Genomic DNA, 18,215 nt, shown 5'->3' with positions numbered 1-18,215 from the left:
GCTTCTTACTTGGCCGTATTTCACCACCAAAAAGAATCTTTTCGAAGGAGTTTTGGGAGTAAAAGAAAGTACGGCAATTCCTCCAAGATGGCAGTAGAGACTGGATAATGATTATTGGCTGTATCTGCGGTGATGGGAGCTCAGTAGATCCTACGATAATCTACGAGGGCGTAGAGGGTCTTTGCGATGGATAGCTGCAGGATCTAGTGGTGGGAAAACACCCCGTTTTTTGCTGTACAAGCCCGTCGGGATAGTGTAACAATGACCTCGCGCTGGCTTGAGTTGAGCAGGTGTTCAATCGGCTCACGAAGGAAAAAGCAAAACGCGACTACCGGACGCTTCTCGTCGACGGGCACGGCAGTCACCTGCCGCCTTCCTTCATCGAGTACTGCCATACCCACCGAATACTACTCGCAGTATTTCCGCCTCACGCCACTCACAGCCTCCAGCCACTCGACCTTGGCGTGTACTCACATCTGGTAGCTGCGTACAGTACCGAGCTCACCCATCTAATCCACAGCGGTCAAGGACTATTCGATATGCGGAAAAGTGATTTCCTACGCATATTGTGGGCGGAATATACATCTGCTTTCACAGCTAATGATATGTTGAGTAGTTTTCGTGCCATTGGGATCTATCCGCGCGATCCCGACGTCATGATAAAACGCTTCAAAACACCACCACGACGAGCCGATATAGATATAGAAATTGGAGAGGCAGGTGATGGAGATGGCTGGAGAGATCTGTCAAAGTTATTTGACACTGCTGTGCCAAATACATCGAAATATGCAGCCAAACAGCTTAAACAGGCGCTGCATCCATTGCAGATCCAGAACGAGCCTTTACACCATGAAAACAAGGAACTGCGGGGTAGTATTACTACCAGAAAACGCCGCAAATCTGATAGAAAGCTTGTCGATCTGCAGCAGCACGAAGAGTATCATAGTATTGCAGTGGTGTGGAGCCCTCGATCAGTAAGAGAGGCTAAGCCCGCGAGGCAGCAGAACAACTGCAACACCATGAAAAAAAAAGAAAAAAAAACAACAACAGAGGGGGGAGCGAGCTGCCGCAGCTGCGTATAAAAAACAGATGGCACAAGCAGCACGGGAGACTCGTGGAATGGCCAAAGTAGTGCGGCAGCAGGAGCGTGATGCGAGGGCTGCACAACTAGCTGTCGCGCGCGCTCAAAAGGCACAAGACTGCGCTACTATAATCGCACAAAAAGCTCGCGATAAGTAGAATATAGCTAAGCGAAAAGCTTCATCAATTTAGAATAAAAAATATCAAAGCGGCGTCGTGTTGTGTGGAGGCTGAAAGTGGTAGTGGTGATGCATCACCGCCCGCCAAGCCTCCCACTAAAACCACCGCGCGCGGCCGCAACGTGCGGTTACCCAGCAAATATCAGTAGATATATACCAAGTATACAATCATGCCAGTACTCCACCGGAAAACCTCGCGATAATAGCGTTTTGGTGGTGGTGGTCAAAAGCTTCATTTTTTGGCAGGCACGCATTTTGGTGGGGTGTTGCATTGGCTGAACTGTTGCACGCACTGACCACATAACGTGTCTGTGCGCGTGATGCCCATAATCGCGTGCCGCACACCCCGCAACATCAACACCAATCCACCCTTACCACTTCAACCACCCATAACTCCACAACCATGAGTTGTATCAACGCTGCGATTGAAGCTATTGAATCGCGTGATCCCGGAGATAAATTTACATACTCTGAGGTTGCGCGCCGCTTTGGTGTTGATCGCTCTACGTTGTCGCGACGCCATCAACAGATCCGGGGCTCAAATGAAGCCAAATCACGTAATCAGCAACTCCTTCACCCACACCAGGAGCTACAGCTTCTAGAGCACATTGACGAGCTTACTGATGCTGGCTTACCACCGACGAGGACTATGATCCAGAACTTTGCTAGTGCTATAGCCGGAAGGGCTACCTCCCAAAGCTGGGTGACGCGCTTCTTTCACCGTCATCCCGACGCGATTATATCACGTTGGTCAACTGGTTTGGACCGCAATCGCCACCGGGCTGATTCTGTATACAAGTACGAGTCGTACTTTGATCTACTATCTACTAAAATGGCTCAGCACCATATTCGGGCGCAGGATGTATATAATATGGATGAGAAGGGATTCCTTATTGGAGTGACGGGGAGGAGTAAGAGAGTGTTTAGTAAGCAGAAATATGAGACTGGGGGCTTTAAGAAAGTGATACAGGACGGCAACAGAGATTGGATCACTGTTATCGCTGCTATATGTGCTGATGGGAGTACGTTACCGCCCGCGATTATATACGAAGCTACTTCGGGCAACATGTACGCCAGATGGGTTGATGATATCGCAATTGACGATCCAGTCTACGTTACCTCAAGTCCCTCAGGGTGGACCAATGATCAGGTAGGCCTGGCATGGCTCGAACAGGTGTTTGATCGCCATACGAAGGAGAAGGCCGGCAATCACACACGCTTACTCATCCTTGACGGCCATGGGAGTCACGTTACTATGGAGTTTATTGACTATGCGATCGCCCACAATATTATGTTACTCATACTACCCCCCCATAGTACCCATACGCTGCAGCCACTCGATGTGGTAATGTTCAAACCTCTGGCAGCCGCGTACTCACTCAGCTTGCAGCACTACCTCCAGGCGAGCCACGGTCTCTTAGCTGTGAGGAAGGATGACTTCTACCGTCTTTTCAAGCCTGCCTGGGACTCCTCTTTCATTAAGAAGCACGCGTTGAAGGCATTTAAAGCCACTGGGATAGCTCCTATAGATCCCGAAGTAGTACTTAAAAAGTTCCGAAAGTCAACACTAACAGCACCGCCGCCACTAGTGAACGTGAGTAGAGCTACTATCACGAACCTCATTAATCAGGCCTACGATCCGAGCTCTATTGCGGCCAACAACCTCTCAGAAATACTCCTCCGCCTCCAGGCTGCCAAAGAGATCGCCGAGTACGAGAAGGACGCACTGCGCGCGGCGCTACACGTTCACCAGAAGCCCCGCAATCGGCACGAACCTCCCCTAGATCTACAGCAGCGAAAAGCGTTCCATTCAGGGCAGTTTGGTGGTCGCCGTGCAAGCTTCGAGAGGCCCGCTTCAGGCAGCTAGTGAAGGAGAAGGAGAAGGAGAAAGAGCTACTTGATAAGATAGAGTTGAAAGAGGCAAAGGAGAACAACAGGATCTATCAACTTAAGATCAAAGAGGCAGCGCGGGCGGCGCGTGAGGAGGCAAAGAAGGTGCGGGATGAAGCCAAGGCTGTAAAGGCTGCCGAACTTGACGCCAAACGACGCGATCGCGACGCTGCAAAGGCTATACAACAACCCCAATCGGGCAAGCGTAAGGCTTCAAAGCCCGCTGCAAAGCAACAGCCAAAAAAACGACGCGTGGGTGGTGCTGGCGGTGGCACTCTGGCTGAGGTGGCTGCACCGGCTCCCCACCAACAACCACCCGACGCGGCCGGGCCGTCAATACTCCGGCAAAATATAGATAGACAAAGTTGTAGAGCTACGTCTATAGATCAATACACCGGAAAATCTCGCGATAATAGTTATTGTACGTGGCTGCACAGCCTCAACTTTGCCGTCGTCGCGATATTGGTGGGGTGTGCGGCACGCGATTATGGGCATCACGCGCACAGACACGTTACCCTGTCCGTGCGCGTTTTGAGCCAGTTCGAGTTTTGAGCCACCCCACCAACATGAGCAGACCCCAAAAATGAGGCTGTAGAGCCACCCACAATAGCTATTATCGCGAGATTTTATAGATTTGTAGTAATTATATCATTGCGATCAATTTGAGCTACTTGTATTTACCCGGAAGCTTGGTGGTGCGGCCGTGACGGGTCGTTCGAGTTGGGACGGCTGGTGCAGCCACCTCAGCTTCTACATGAGATGGAACAACAACACTACGTTTCTGACGCTTCTGCTCTTGACTAGAGCTTTGTGAGGCCTTGCGCTTACCCTTTTGGGACAGTTGTATAGCTTTTTCAGCGTCGCGAGCTGCTTTCTGGCGCTCCTTTTCAGCTGCCTTAGCGGCTCTCTCCTTCTCCCTCACCTCCTTAAGTCTTTCTCTCTCAACACGCCTCTCGTTGGCCTGTTGAAGCCTGTACAGTCGAGCCTGCTCCTTAAGATGAGATCTCTCAGCTTTTTGAAGCTGTAGTTCTTGTTGTTGTTGTCGTCGAACTGCTTCATCGTCCCGAGCCTGACGGACCTTACGAGGAGACCAAAAGACAGCTCCACCGTGGTACTCCTCAGGGTTGTTAAGTTGTAGAGTATAGCTCTTCTTTTGGTGTCTCTTTTTCACTAAAAGAGCTTCCTTAAGGCCCCTAATCTCTCCACGGAGGATACTATTTTGAGCTGAGATGTGGTGTAGACTTCGTCGAAGCTTCTTGACGTCCTTACTGCTCTGATCTTTCACTGTACGGCGTACAATAGACTCAATCTTGAGCCAATCGTCTCCACTAAGTACAGAAGTTGAGCTTTCATCTGAACTAGATGCCTCTTTGCGGAATCTCTTAAGTATAACTTCAGGGTTTGGTGGGCACAGATGTCAATGAGCAAGCTGAGCGAGCTCAGCCAATTGGCTTGCTCAGCCAATTGAGCGGAGGCCAGCAGCTCGCTCGGCTCGCTCGGATTGGCTGAAACAGGGCTGTCAGCTCGCTCGGCTTGATGGGCTCAGTCCCGATTAGGAAAGTTATATAGAAACCTTGGTGTTGAGTTTCTCAGCTAATATCCCACTTATGTACACCGTATTTCGCGTCCATCTCCTCATCGCTGATAGCCTCCTTTACAGGCACCTCACCACTGCCAAATCCAGCTCTTATCCATCGTCGATCGCACTGTATTGCTGCTAGAAGTTGCGGAGAAATGCTGCGCCGACGGGGCTCGAGGAGGTCACCCAGCTCGCTGAATAAGCGCTCACACTCACAGCTTGAGCCTGGGATTGATAGCATGTCGATAGCAAATTTGCTAAGGCTGGGGTAGCGATCGCGGAGTCCTACCCAGTATTTTATAGGGTCGACGCCCTCGCTAGCGATCGGTTCGCTGCGTTTCCAAGCCTCATATTCATCCTCCTCGTTCTCCGTAAGCCCTGCAGGCTCAATAAAGCTGTTGATAGCGTCGTCTATATCATTGTGCCTGACTTTGGGGCGTAAGCGCGGCTTCGGTAAGCTTTTGTACTCCGCCCACAAATGTTGAAACTTGCGGTTGCTGCTCTCTAGCCAATCAGGCTTATCCGCCCACGCTGCGTCAAGGTAGCTTTTGTAGCGAGGATGAAGGATTGTAGCAGCATAGTAAGCTGGCGAGAGGTCGAGCTTGTTGTAGTACTCGCGGGCTTTAACTAGGGCAGCGCGGAGGTTGATAGCAAGGTGGTCTTCGGGCGACTCTGTATGCTCATCGTGAATGACGTCTTCATAGCTTTGCAAGCGGTCCTCATAGACTCCAAGTAAGTATTCAAATACTGGAATAACCTCAGCGATTGCTCCAAAAGCACCGCTTTTGCCGCGGCCTTCAAGCCGTTTTGTAGCTTGTTTCAGTGGCCTGAGCACATCAATATACTCAGCAATCACCTGCCAGTCATGGGCATTGATCCCATCAGACCTCATCCAATCCGGCGCTGCAGGCAGCTTGTTGTTACGACTTCGGGCGTACGCGTCTTCAGTTTCAATCTTCTGAATATGGTAGTTGGCGTACCCATTAACCGCTAATTGCAACTCAACAGCGCGCTCAAAACACGAAACGTAAGAGTTCCAGCGAGTAACAACTGGCTTGACGGGCTCCTTGATTTTGTGCTGTTCTGTTGGCGCGTTGACAGGCTGGTCCCTAATAGCGAGCTTCTGATACTTCTCAAAAAGAGCGTACTGTTGTGGTGTTTTGATGTAGTTGATAACCGCGAGAAGCACTCCTAATGGTCCATCGCCTCGCCAAGTAGCCATGTTCTCAGCTTCGTTCACGCGCTCAGTCTCCTCGTTGTCGTAGGACTCTTTCTCCTCACCCCAGAGTAGCATCTGGCCAATGAGATTAAGCGTATGAGGACCGCAGCGAAGGCGACGCTCGGTAGCGCTGAAGCCCATCTGCAAGGCGAGAGTGTTGATCGTGGTGTTGTTGTTATGTGCGTTGTCGAGGACGAAGTAACCGAGCTTGCCCACAGTGATTTCGAACTGCTTGAATATTGCCATCACGACCTCAGCCATGGCCTCGCCGGTGTGGGCACCTGTCAGTTGTGGGAGCGCAATAGGCAAGTCCCTGAGCTCGCCAGAGCTATCAACGTAGTGGGCGACGATACCTAAGTAACCGCGCTTGCCACCTTTTGTCGTCCATCCGTCAAAGCTTATATGGACTTTGCTCATTGATTCTGAAAGGCTTGCGACAACCTTTGGTAACAGGTAGTTGTACAGGCGTATAACGTATCGTGAGACGCTGTTATGAGATGCCCACAGGGCTCGTTCTGCCTCTACGCTAGCTAATTGTATCATATTGCGAAAAGACGATGATTCGAATTGTGAGAGTGGGAGGTTGTTTTCGACGAGCCAGGTGACGGCCGCAAGCCTAAACTCTTGTATATTGAAGTTGGTAAGCTCGTTGGCAACAGCCTGAGAGCAGCCCTTCTGAAGGGCGCGTTCGAGGAGAGTTTCTTTCCGAGGAGCGACGGTAGTGCGCTTACTTGGAGGCTTCAAGCCATGACCTTTCTTGTCTTCTCCGAGATGACGTGCTGGCGCTGATGGAGACTGCGAGACGTCATGTATGCCACGGCCAACAGTAGTGAACTTGTGCTTATAGCAATAGTGGCAGATCCACGTGACTTTTGCGACGTTGCTGCGCAAGGCGATGCGATAGCCATGGCTGTATACCCAGCTTGCTCGGTTCGAAAGTGATGTGGGCGGCTTGCAGTGCTTTGGGTAGCGACTCCAATTAAAGCCGTCGTATTTGTCCTCTACCCATACGAAACCCTCGTCGACAGCCTCGCTAGCTGCTCCTGAAGCTGCAACAGTGGCATGCTCGCTGCCCTCAGGTGGTGGGATGATTGTCTCTTCGGCGCGCGACTCTCGGAGGGTCGCTTCAAAATTTGGTGCTTGTGGCGCGGCGACGAGAGCTTGACGCGGCGACAGCGGTGGAGGAGGTGGAGATGGTGAGAATGGCCGAGTATCGACTAGCACAGGTTGGCTGGCAGTCCCGCGATGACGCGCTGCGACTCTAGGGCGCTTCGAAGTTGTCGCGATTTCTAGAGCATTAACGCGTGTTCTTTTTGCTGGCATTATAGCAACGGCGAGGTAGATAATAGCTGCAAATAGAGACGCGTTGATGGAGTATAGGTGAGTGTGGTGGGTGATAAGTAGTAAGTGAAGTGTCGCAGAAGGAGAATATTGTTGCCAGGCCGTTAGCCGGAAATTTAGTAGCTTATTTGCTAGAAATATAGCAAAAAAGAGTGTATTTTAGGTTATAACTAGGTTTCGAACTTACGCACTACACCTAAAAATCATCGTGAGATTGCCCCTCCACCAAGTCCTTCAGCCCCAAGTTTCCAACCGCCCCATCCAACCAAGCTAAGCAAGCTGACTGAGCGAGCGCCTATCCCTAAGCTCGCTCGGCTTGCAAGCGCGCACTGCGCGCTCAGCTCATTCGGCTTGGTCAAAACGTCCAAGCCGAGCGAGCTGAGCGAGCCGGCTCGCTCGTTGACAAGTATGTTGGTGGGTGTATCCCAGTGGCTTCAAATGACTTCATGATAGTTTGAGGCTTAAAAGTAGCACCCCAAGCCCTCCAAAACAGCTCAAAGAAGTCCCCTTTCTGTACTGGTAGGATCCCATAGCTGCGGTGAAGGTATTTTGAGAGCTCAGTTGAGTAGGCAGTTGAGAGAGGCCCAAACATCCCAACATCAAGCGGTTGAAGCGTATGGGTTGCATGAGGAGGAAATACAGCTAATAGAATCCTGTGGTTGTTGCAGTAGTTGATAAAATCCATAGTTATGTGGGATCCATGGCCATCAAGGATCAGTAATCGGTATCCTGAGCGAGCTTTCCGTCTGGTCTCTCTCTCAAACACCTCCTTAAGCCAGGCTAACCCTATATCGTTGTTGGTCCAGCCAGAGGGAGATGAGGTGACGAATACTGAGTGCTTTTCTGGATCGATTGCCTCTACCCAGGCTGATTTTAGAGCCCCAGCAGTTGACTGAAAGATGAGAGATGGAGAAAGAGCTGTACCATCCGAACAAATACAGGCGAGGACCGTCACCCACTCTCGAGAACCGTCCTGAATAGCAGCTGTAACCCCTCTTCTATCGTATATCCTCTTGTCAAAGACTCTCTTTGATCTTCTAGTTACCCCAATTACAAAGCCCTTCTCATCCATATTGAAGATGTGGGAGGGCTCTACATTATACTCCTTCATCTTATCGTGTAACAGCTCAAAGTACAAGCTGTACTTAGCCTCTGAATCAGCTTTGTGGCGATTGCGGTCCATCCCGGTCTGCCAGCGTGAGATGAGATGGGTTGGGTTCCTGTTGATGAAGCGAGTAACCCAGCTTTCTAAAACCTCCCTACCAACCAAAGATGACGCAAAGTTGCGTATCATTGCACGTGTAGGTGGCGTACGTCGCTCAGTAAGTGTTGTGATGTACTGCAATAGCTCGGTTTCTTGGTGTGGGTGAAGGATAAGATGGGCGAGCGTGTGCGGCTGGTTTCGGCCCTGGTGTCTTTGAGCGAGCGTCGTCCGGTTAACACCCCACGTTTTTGCAACTTCGCGCTAGCTAAAAGATGCGCCTGCTTCACGCGATTCGATATCTTCAATCGCTTTCTGAATCAGGTCCATGGTGGTGGAGTTATGATGCAATTTGTATAGGTGGTTGTGGTGGTGGGGTGGCTCAAAACTCGAACTGGCTCAAAACGCGCACGGACAGGGTAACGTGTCCGTGCGCGTGATGCGCGGATTCGCGTGATGCGCGGGGAACACCAAAACACGTCAAACCCCTTCACCTTCAACACACGTTAACTCCACCAATATGGACCCAATTCAAGCTGCGATTGAAGATATTGAAAATCTAGAGCCAGGAGAACAGTTCTCGTATACTAAAATTGCTGCTAAGCATGGTGTTGTGAGATCTACGTTGACCCGAAGGCACCAGGGCCAGACAAGCTCAGAAAGAGACAAGAACTTCAACCAGCAGAAACTCAACCCACAACAAGAGCTAGAGCTTGTGAGATATATCGAAAAGCTCACAAAGCGAGGCATTCCTCCTACACGAGAGATGATCAGGAATTTCTCATCAGAAGTAGCCCATCAGCAGCTCAGCGAGAGCTGGGTTACTCGCTTCATCAACCGACACGAGATCCATCTCATCTCAAAGTGGACCAGCGCCATGGATCGTACGCGCCACCTGGCTGATTCTGAGTCAAAGTATAGACTCTACTTCGAGCTGCTGCATCGAAAGATCACCGAATATCACCTAGAGGCTCGAGATATATACAATATGGATGAGAAGGGCTTCTTAATTGGCTTGATAGGCAGAAGTAAGAGGATATTCAGCAGGCGTCAATGGGAGAAGAAGGAGGTTCGAGCATCTCTCCAGGATGGATCACGCGAGTTTCTGACAGTCCTGGCCTGCTGCTGCGCTGATGGGAGCTCGCTGCCTCCAGCCCTTATCTACGCAGCTAAAAATGGAGCTATACGATCGAGTTGGGTAGAAGATATCAAGGCAGGAGAACATGAGGTCTTTGTCTCATCATCTCCAACAGGCTGGTCAAATGATAACGTAGGCCTAGCTTGGCTGGAGCAGGTGTTTGATCGCTCTACAAAGCAACGATCAGGTAGATGGAGATTGCTCATCCTTGATGGCCATGGATCTCACCTCACGATGGAGTTTATTAAGTACTGCGATCGCCATAGGATCCTCCTCATGATCCTTCCTCCCCATTCGACCCATACGCTCCAGCCGCTAGATGTAGTGCTGTTCAAGCCACTCTCTCAAGCCTACTCTAACGAGCTCACTAACCATCTCCATAAGGCTCAAGGCCTTATTCCAATCAAGAAAGGGGACTTCTTCCCGCTCTTCTGGAGCGCCTGGATATCCTCCTTCACAGAGAGCCTCATATTGAAGGCCTTCGAAGCCACTGGGATCTGGCCGATGGATGCCAACGTTATCCTTCGTAGATTTGCTAGCACGCCAGAAGCTGAGAGAAGCTCATCGTCAGGGCTCTCTGATCATGACTGGAGAAAGCTCGATCGGCTAGTACGAGCTGCTGTTAATGATAGCCATCAGTATGAGGCAAGAAAGCTGCGCTCAAGCGTTCACCATCTCTCTGTGCAGTATGAGCTTTTAAAGCATGAGAACGAGGGCTTAAAGGAGGCTCTTCAACATAAAAAGAAGCACAGGAAGAAGGGCAAAGCTCTTGACCTTCAACAGCGCCAGGAGTATCACGGTGGCTCTGTCTTCTGGTCTCCTCGCAAGCTGCGTGAGGCTCGAGCTAGAGAAGCAGTACGGGAGCGAGATGAGACGGAGGAGAAACTCCAAAAAGCACGGTCCAAGAAGCAGCGCGAGGAGGCTCGACTGCAGCGTCAAGATGAGCTCGAGGAGAGGCGTGTGGAGAGGCAGAGACTCAAGGAGATGAGGGAGCTTGAGCGAGCTGAGAAAGCAGCTGAACGCGCGCGCCAGAAGGAGGAGAGAGACGCTGCTAAAGCTATACAACTACCCCAAAAGGGAAAGAGGAGAGCTTCAGCAGCTACCTCATCGAACAACAAGCGTCAAAAACGCGTTGAGGCTGCTCGCGCTGGTGCTCAAGTTCAAGAAGAGCCTCCAGCTCCTCCATCAAAGCTCACACCAGAACACCTAGTGTTCTGCAAGAGAGCCACAACACACTTCAAGAAGTGGCCTCTACGCCCCATCGTGCCCCCTCGCACAAGACAGGAAGGCCTAGCGTACCTCGCGCAATTAATAGACCAGCCACAAGAGTTCGAGACCTTCGTGAAGGTAACGAACTCCTTCTATGACGAGTGATTTCTATTTTTGAATTTCACAAAGACCCGCTGAATTCCTTGGCATTATTCAGTGTAGGATTCGCGGCAAAACGCCGCATAGATGCCACAACCCACACGCTCTCTTTTAAAACTTTCATTGTATCTTAAATTGCCTCTTGTTACTTTTTCGTTTCTCTCTCTAAAAAGCAGTTATTGTACTGCATCGATCAAAGGCGCAAGCCACGAAATACTAGAATATTGTAGGAAAACGGCTTCAAATGGCGGGAGTCCTTTTCACGAACATGTATATAGGCAGGACATCACTCCCCTTAGATACAAAACACCTAGGAATAGGTTCCACGAGGCAAGTGCGACAGCACTATAAGACCACGGCGGGACCCGCCCGAATACCCTATGGGAGGTTACAGATAGGGCGTTAAACCATAATCAAAATCAAAAAATCAAAATCAAAGCTCACATCACGTGGCCGCAACGTCAACCTCCCATCAAAATATAGATAGTACAAGTTGATCGCAAGCATCTAATTACTCCTCCTCTATAAATTCGTATAATAACAGCTTATATACGTGGCTTAATAGCTTCATTTTTGAAGTAGTGGATATGGTGTTCCCCGCGCATCACGCGAATCCGCGCATCACGCGCACGGACACGTTACCGAGGTGGGACGCGTGATGCTCGGGGACGCGTGATGCTCACCCCAACAACATTGCGACGACGGAAAACATGAGGCTGCGCAACCACGTACAATAGTTACTATCGCGAGATTTTTTAGAGTATTAATCTATAGACGTAGCTCTACAACTTTGCTTATCTAAACTTGGCTGGGGTATTAACAGTCCGGCCGCGGCGGGTGAGTATTGGTGGAGGTGCCGGTGCAGGCACCTCAGCCATAGCACCCCCCCTAGCACCACCCACGCGTTGTTTTTTTTAGCTGTTGCTTTGCAGCAGGCTTTAAAGCCTTACGCTTACTACTTTAGGAAGTTTGTATAGCTTTCAGAGCGTTGCGAGCCTCACAATCCTTGATTACCTGAGCAGCCTTGGCAGCCTTCTCTTTCTTCTTCCTCTCCTTCTCCTTCACCCGCTCCTCACGCTTCATACGGGCCTGTTCTTCGGCAATAAGTTTAGCCTCAGCCTTCAATTCCTTTGTCCGAAGTTGGTTGCGTTTTTCCTCCTCTATCTCACGCTCATTCTCCATCCTCTGATCAGTGGCATGACGTATAGTCCTTAGTGACAGAAGTAGAGCCCTTAAATGATTATCCCTATTTGTCTGAACATCTAGAGCGTTAATAGGGGTCTCATAGTCCCTCTGCTTCCGTCCTAACGCGTACCTAAGGCTATTGTTCTCATGTTCTAGTATAGCCTGATAGGCTTGTAGTGAAAGGAGCGTCTCCTTTACTACGGCCGCCTCATAACTATTAGGGGTAACAGTATCTGCTATGAGCGCGCCTACTGTACGTCGGTTAACAATATCAATTGCAGTAGGGTACTCAGGAGGCTCTGGTGTTGTTGTACGGAACTTTTTGAGCACCTCCTCTGGCTCCCATGGGACGATCCCAGTGGTTGCAAATGAGGACTGGACGTTGGTGGCGGTGAAGGAGGTGTCCTAGGCTTGCTTGAATAGGTGATAGAAGTCTCCCTTCTTGAGTGAAAGGAGCCCTTAGGTCTTGGCAAGGTACTCCTCGAGCTGGTGGCTGTACGCAGAACTCAGGGGTGAGAAGAGCCCTACATCTAGCGGCTGCAACGTGTGGGTACTATGAGGAGGTAGTAACAAGGGTAGGATCCTCCGGGGTCTGCAATACTCCATAAACTCTGGGGTTTGATGGGATGAGTGGCCGTCTAGGAGGAGTAGTCGGTGACGTAGGGGGCCTTGTCCTTTGTATACCTATCAAACACGTCCTCCAGCTAAGCCACGCCTACCTTATTATTGCTCCATCCCGTCTCGGTACTGCCTACCATTACCTAATCGTCCTTGTACTCAATATCCTTTACCCAGCGCTCTTGAATGTTGCCTAAAGGCGAGGCGTATAGTATAGTGGGTGGGACTACGCTCCTATTAGCACATACAGCCGCTATCACTGTCAACCACTCTCTGGATCCGTCCTGTATAGGTTGACGACGACCCCCTCGCTCCCATGAGTCCCTACTAAAGACTCTGTAGGTACCTTCACCTCTACCAAGGTGGAAGCCCTTCTCATCCATATTGTATATATCACCCGGCCTGACGTGATATTTAAGAAGGATCCTAGCTAAATCTTGAAACCAGTGCTCGTACTTGTATAGGGAATCTGCCTTGTGGCGGAGTCGGTCCTTCCCCTTGCCGTGATGTGATTTCAGCTCATCTTTGTGACGCTGAAGGAAGCGCGACACCCAACGTAGGGAGGCAGGCTTCTTAGCAATAGATGTGCAGAAATTTTGTAGCATACGCCTAGAAGGTGGCAAGCCCTCCTCTGTTAATTGTCTGATGTGGTTTACAAGATCTAACTCTTGTTGTTGACTAAGTAATTGCTGGTTGAGTGATTTGGTGGCATGTGAGAAACATTTGCCTTGGTGTTGGCGAGCGAGCGTGTGTCGTGATACACCAAACTGCGCAGCGACTTTTGTATACGAGGATCGTGCATTCGATGGCTGCGATTCTAAAAATTCAATCGCTGCATTAATTGGATCCATATTGGGCGAGGTGTCGCGTGTTCAAGATACAGGAAAAATGTTGTTGTTGTGGTGGGGTGAGCATCACGCGTCCCCGAGCATCACGCGTCCCACCTCGGTACAGCAGGCGCGGGCGCAACAGCCGGTTACCAGCCAAATATAAATAGTGCAATCAATGCGCAAGGCTTTATATAGCAATACGTTAGAAAATCTCGTGACAGCAGCTTTTGTGTGGGCGTCTACAGCTTCATTTTTCTATCGTCAACTTATCGTTGGGGTGGCTCGTTGGCCGGAATGGCTCGTTGGGCGTGCCGAGACAGTAATTCGTGTCACATGCATTGGATCCCCTGACTTCTGAGCTTTCGGCTAACAACTGCTATCATCTAACAGGTGGAACTCGTTACACTCAATCATATTTCCCCGTCATTCCTATCAGTCAACAACATTCAACCTTATTTTATTCAAGTACTGTTCAAGAAATCTCTGGGCAAAATCTGCATAGCCAGCCCTGAAGCGTAGGATCTACCGTGAGGCTCTACGAGCTATTCGCCGAGAGCACTGCAATAATTTCTCTGCCACTTCACTCTTTGGGAACCAAGCTGCTCAATTTGGCAATTTCAGTCCCTAGTTGCAACATACTCTTCTCGCTCAATATGTCTGATGCCTGCACAATGGCAGCCATATCCTTCATGATCCAGGTTCTGAAATCCACGGTCACAAGAGAGTCCACTCCATAAGAGGTCAGTGAGCGGTCTAGGTCAATGTCTTCCGTTGGGATAGACATCACCCGTGATAGTTTCCACCCAATTGCTTTAGAAACTGCGTCTCCTGCAGTTTGTAAAGAGTCTGCAGTTTTCAGCAAATCATTAATCGGAAAATCTATCTCTTTCTCTCCATCAGTGTTATGGACGCCTGCTGATGGAAGTAAATGGGAAAAGAATGGAAATTGCATGAACGCCGGTGGTGGCAGGCCACGCTGAACGAAGTATGCAGATGAGCGGAGCCCAGCAACTGTGTGGCACGTATCGACGGAGGCTGCTGCTTTCATACGGGGATCAATGTGATACTCTATGACTGAAAGCAGTTCTTCTTCACTGAGGGTGCCAAAAGCCGCACTGATCGGTAAATTCTGCTGGTTCTCAGCCACCCATCCGACGGTAAGGACGCTACCCAGGTTGATAGATAGTCCGGGAAGGCCAGTCAGGACCAGATGTTCAGCAAGCGCGTCCTGGAATGTATTCGCGGCTACGTAGTTTGCTTGTCCTCGGTTGCCAACAACGGCAGCAGCTGATGAGAGACAAATGAAGAAGTCGATGGATCGTGGAAGCGCTTCAATGAGATTCAAAGATCCTTGAACTTTGGGTTTGATGGCTGCATTAAACTGCGCGTAAGTCATGTTGGCAAACAAAGAGTCCTACAAAATATTAGAGGGTGAGTCTTAGTTGAGACATGGGCGGACTAGTTTACCTGGAGAACCATAGAGCACTGAAAGCACCCCTTAACGGGGGCATTGATAATGTGCAGGGTTTAAGAGCTTTCATAAGTTGCTGGTGGTCGCTTACATCACTTACGACCACTTTGACTTGGCAACTCTGGTTGTGAAGTTCCTGGATCAATGCACTAGCGGCGTCGCTTCGGCCTCCAGACCTTGATATGAAAATGAAGTGTTTTGCCCCGCGTGAGGCCATCCATCTAGCTATACTTCTTCCTAGCCCTCCCAGGCCACCGGCAAGGATGTAGGAGGCATCAGAAGGAAAATTATAATGAGACATCTCCGTGATTTTTTGCTGCATACTACGTTAGGTACAAGTAAAGGCTGCATACGGTATTCGAAGTTACTTACTGGTACCAAATCTCCCTCCGTCGGTACCACAACCAGACTTCCCTCCAGGTTACCAGCTTGAAGCTGAGACAGTGCTTTATCAATTTCAGCATACCTGAACCTAGCCAAAGGCCTTGGGCAACGTATTTTTTGGCTCCGATAAAGGTGGGCCACTTCCTCGAATATTTGGTAAACGGCTGATGGTTTTGTGTATCCCATTGATGAAATATCCATTCCGGTATACGTCGCGTTCCGAGAGAATGGACCCATTTCTAGCTTTCCAAGAGAAAGGATATCCTTGCTCCTAAAGTCGATAAATCTACCAAAAGGAGCAATGCACCTCCAGGTTGCTTGTAAGGCATCGCCATGTAAGAGGTTCAAAACTACATCGATACCACGACCTTTTGTAATCTCCATAATCCCTTTTTCGAAAAGAACATCTCGACTGAAGAAGATATGATCTTCTTTAACGCCATATTCGTTGATTAACAGCTCTCTCATCTGGGTCGTGGATACGGTAGCAAATATATCAGCTCCAATAAGACTTGCCAATTGAATTGCGGCTTGGCCAACGCTACTCGCAGCGGAATGAATGAGTAATTTCTCTTTAGGCGCAAGTTTCGCGATATTGTGCAATGCATGAAATGCAGCGCAAAATGCAATCGGGACTGCTGCAGCTTCGACGTGGTCCACATCATCTGGTATCTTCTGAACAAAACCCGCCGGTGTTCGAAAGGTACTCTGCAAGGTCCCATTTTGGCTGCTGGGATTGATAAACATGACACGCTCGCCTACTTTCAAACTTGTGACCGCCACTCCCACTTCAGTGATTATACCAGATGCTTGACCACCTAAACTGTCTCCTGGAGCGTCTCCGTTGACAGTCATTATGTCACGAGAGCTCAGCCCACATGCTTGTACAAGTATCTTGACTTCTGTAGGCTTTACTGGCAAGAGCTGTGATTCATCTTCGATGAATTCCAACGAGGCACTCTGCCGAGGCCGTCTGATCATGGATTTTAATGGACGCTCGAGGCCATGACCTAGTGGTTGAAGATGAGTTTCTTGAGTAAATCTAGTGCTCAGAAAATCGTTAACCCGCTTAGAATGGAGTAGTCGATTTGTCCAAAAGGAATCATTTTGGAACATGAACTCCCCATTCCTCTCGAGGCCAAGTCGAGGGTCAAAGTTGTGACAGTAGAACTCCACAATTTTGTCCGACAAAAGATGAATATCTGGAAGAGGATTTCTAAATCTTAAAATCGAGAAATTGATGTTTTCTAGGTCCCGTTCCCATCGGATTGTTCTAATAACTCCAGTTGGCATGGAGAGTTTGGGGTTGTACTGCTCATCTCCAGAAACCCATATGAGAGCTGGACAGGTTAGAAGCAAGTGCTTTATATTCTCATACTCACCCTCTGTGAGATTGGAGATATCGAATGAATTCAAATCTAGTAGGACAAGAGCAAGGGTGTTCCGAAGATCCATGTTCCGAAGATTATGGTAGTTGCATGTTTGCAGTTCTACAGAGTGTTGATGAAACCTCTGTACCAGTGACACAACCAGTTCACTGTTAAGTTGGGTATCCGAACCGCAAACGGCGAGGATGGACTCAAAACCGCAAGTTTTTGCGTCAAACTCAGATTTCATCGCCGTGGAGACCACTACACTAATCTCGTGTGCGCTGTTGTCCTCAGTGTCTCTTAGAATAAGATTAGTGCTTGTAAAACCTGATTTTCCAAGTATTTCATTCCATCGATCTTCTCGAATCAGGGGATTCAACGCCCGGTCAGGTTCGATACTCGTCCACCAGCCAGGCAATACACCAAATGCGAATGGAGTACACCGGAGGTCAGGCTGCATGTTTTCAATCAATAGCAGTTTGCCGCCCCTGGAAAGATCAATCAGTCCTATAGTCAAGACATACGAGGGTTTTCAGGTTAACTTACGGCTTCAAAAGAGATCTGACGTTGGCCAGTGTTCTCTGCAGGTCTGCAGTCGCATGAAGTACCTATTGATCTTATAAGCAAACAGAGTCTTGAACTGAAGTTTAGAACTCACATGGGTTGCTACTACAACGTCGTACGACTCCGCCTGAAACCCTTGAGCCGCAGGGTCACGCTCAATATCCAAGATGTCGTACTCCATAAGGCTGGACCATTTACTAAACCGTTTCCTTGCGCGTTCAAGAAATCCACCTGATAAATCCGTGAAATGGTACCGACCTATGCTCGCAAGGTCTGCAGTTGTTCTGGATCCAAGGACCTCTAGGATCACTTCGGTTGCACTGCCTGTTCCTGCTCCTACTTCCATTATACGTAAATTCGGACGGTTGAAACTAAGAGCTTCAAGATATTTTGCGAGTAGCGGCTTGATACTACCAGGAAACCCCTGGTCGTAAGTTCGAGGCATCAAATTGGTTTCACCGAACATGAGCTCCAAAGGGTTGACTTCCTTCTTGAAAATCGGAATGATGTTTTCGCCAATACGGACGAGAAGCTCGCCACGCGGACTAGCCATGCTGACCTCGTCATAGAGTGCTTCTCTGGATTTTCGGTCGGTTTTCAAACTTTCTAATATTTTCATTTCACAAAGCGGGTCTATGTCTCTTGCAATCCTTGCGGACTCAGATTGCATCCATGTGTGCATTTTGCGATGGTGAGGATGCAGTTCTTGAAGATCAAGGGACTTCGATTCATCCAAAGCCTTTGATATCATAAGGGCTGTTATGAGTTGATACTTTTCATGAACTTTCCGGAGTTCTT

General features: G+C 49.4%; 7 protein-coding genes across 7 annotated transcripts; 2 read left to right on the top strand and 5 right to left on the bottom strand.

Annotated features, from left to right (window-relative positions):
• Positions 1–1,662: 1,662 nt before the first annotated feature.
• On the top strand, positions 1,663–3,126 carry PtrM4_152130 (uncharacterized protein; the record flags this gene model as incomplete). The annotated part of the gene is made up of 1 exon (XM_066110156.1): positions 1,663–3,126. One exon carries the CDS (start codon positions 1,663–1,665, stop codon positions 3,124–3,126), a length of 1,464 nt encoding a protein of 487 aa, XP_065958829.1.
• Positions 3,127–3,816: 690 nt separating this feature from the next.
• On the bottom strand, positions 3,817–7,270 carry PtrM4_152120 (Dimer-Tnp-hAT domain containing protein; the record flags this gene model as incomplete). The annotated part of the gene is made up of 3 exons (XM_066110155.1): positions 3,817–4,134; positions 4,228–4,530; positions 4,763–7,270. 3 exons carry the CDS (start codon positions 7,268–7,270, stop codon positions 3,817–3,819), a joined length of 3,129 nt encoding a protein of 1,042 aa, XP_065958828.1.
• Positions 7,271–7,643: 373 nt separating this feature from the next.
• On the bottom strand, positions 7,644–8,582 carry PtrM4_152110 (uncharacterized protein; the record flags this gene model as incomplete). The annotated part of the gene is made up of 1 exon (XM_066110154.1): positions 7,644–8,582. One exon carries the CDS (start codon positions 8,580–8,582, stop codon positions 7,644–7,646), a length of 939 nt encoding a protein of 312 aa, XP_065958827.1.
• A 427-nt stretch (positions 8,583–9,009) lies between these two features.
• Positions 9,010–11,001, top strand: PtrM4_152100 (uncharacterized protein; the record flags this gene model as incomplete). The annotated part of the gene is made up of 1 exon (XM_066110153.1): positions 9,010–11,001. One exon carries the CDS (start codon positions 9,010–9,012, stop codon positions 10,999–11,001), a length of 1,992 nt encoding a protein of 663 aa, XP_065958826.1.
• Positions 11,002–12,941: 1,940 nt separating this feature from the next.
• Positions 12,942–13,649, bottom strand: PtrM4_152090 (HTH-Tnp-Tc5 domain containing protein; the record flags this gene model as incomplete). Its single annotated transcript, XM_066110152.1, has 1 exon — positions 12,942–13,649. The coding sequence occupies one exon, from the start codon at positions 13,647–13,649 to the stop codon at positions 12,942–12,944; it is 708 nt and encodes a 235-aa protein (XP_065958825.1).
• Positions 13,650–14,208: 559 nt separating this feature from the next.
• PtrM4_152080 (fatty acid synthase S-acetyltransferase) lies at positions 14,209–15,024 on the bottom strand (the record flags this gene model as incomplete). The annotated part of the gene is made up of 1 exon (XM_066110151.1): positions 14,209–15,024. The coding sequence occupies one exon, from the start codon at positions 15,022–15,024 to the stop codon at positions 14,209–14,211; it is 816 nt and encodes a 271-aa protein (XP_065958824.1).
• Positions 15,025–17,395: 2,371 nt separating this feature from the next.
• PtrM4_152070 (Methyltransf-12 multi-domain protein) lies at positions 17,396–17,970 on the bottom strand (the record flags this gene model as incomplete). The annotated part of the gene is made up of 2 exons (XM_066110150.1): positions 17,396–17,461; positions 17,512–17,970. 2 exons carry the CDS (start codon positions 17,968–17,970, stop codon positions 17,396–17,398), a joined length of 525 nt encoding a protein of 174 aa, XP_065958823.1.
• Positions 17,971–18,215: the final 245 nt, after the last annotated feature.

Source organism: Pyrenophora tritici-repentis (assembly GCF_003171515.1).
Source record: "Pyrenophora tritici-repentis strain M4 chromosome Unknown M4_contig_00021, whole genome shotgun sequence".
Taxonomy (NCBI): domain Eukaryota; kingdom Fungi; phylum Ascomycota; class Dothideomycetes; order Pleosporales; family Pleosporaceae; genus Pyrenophora; species Pyrenophora tritici-repentis.
The sequence above is the reverse complement of the archived record's forward strand: the minus strand, read 5'-3'. Positions and strand labels throughout refer to the sequence as shown.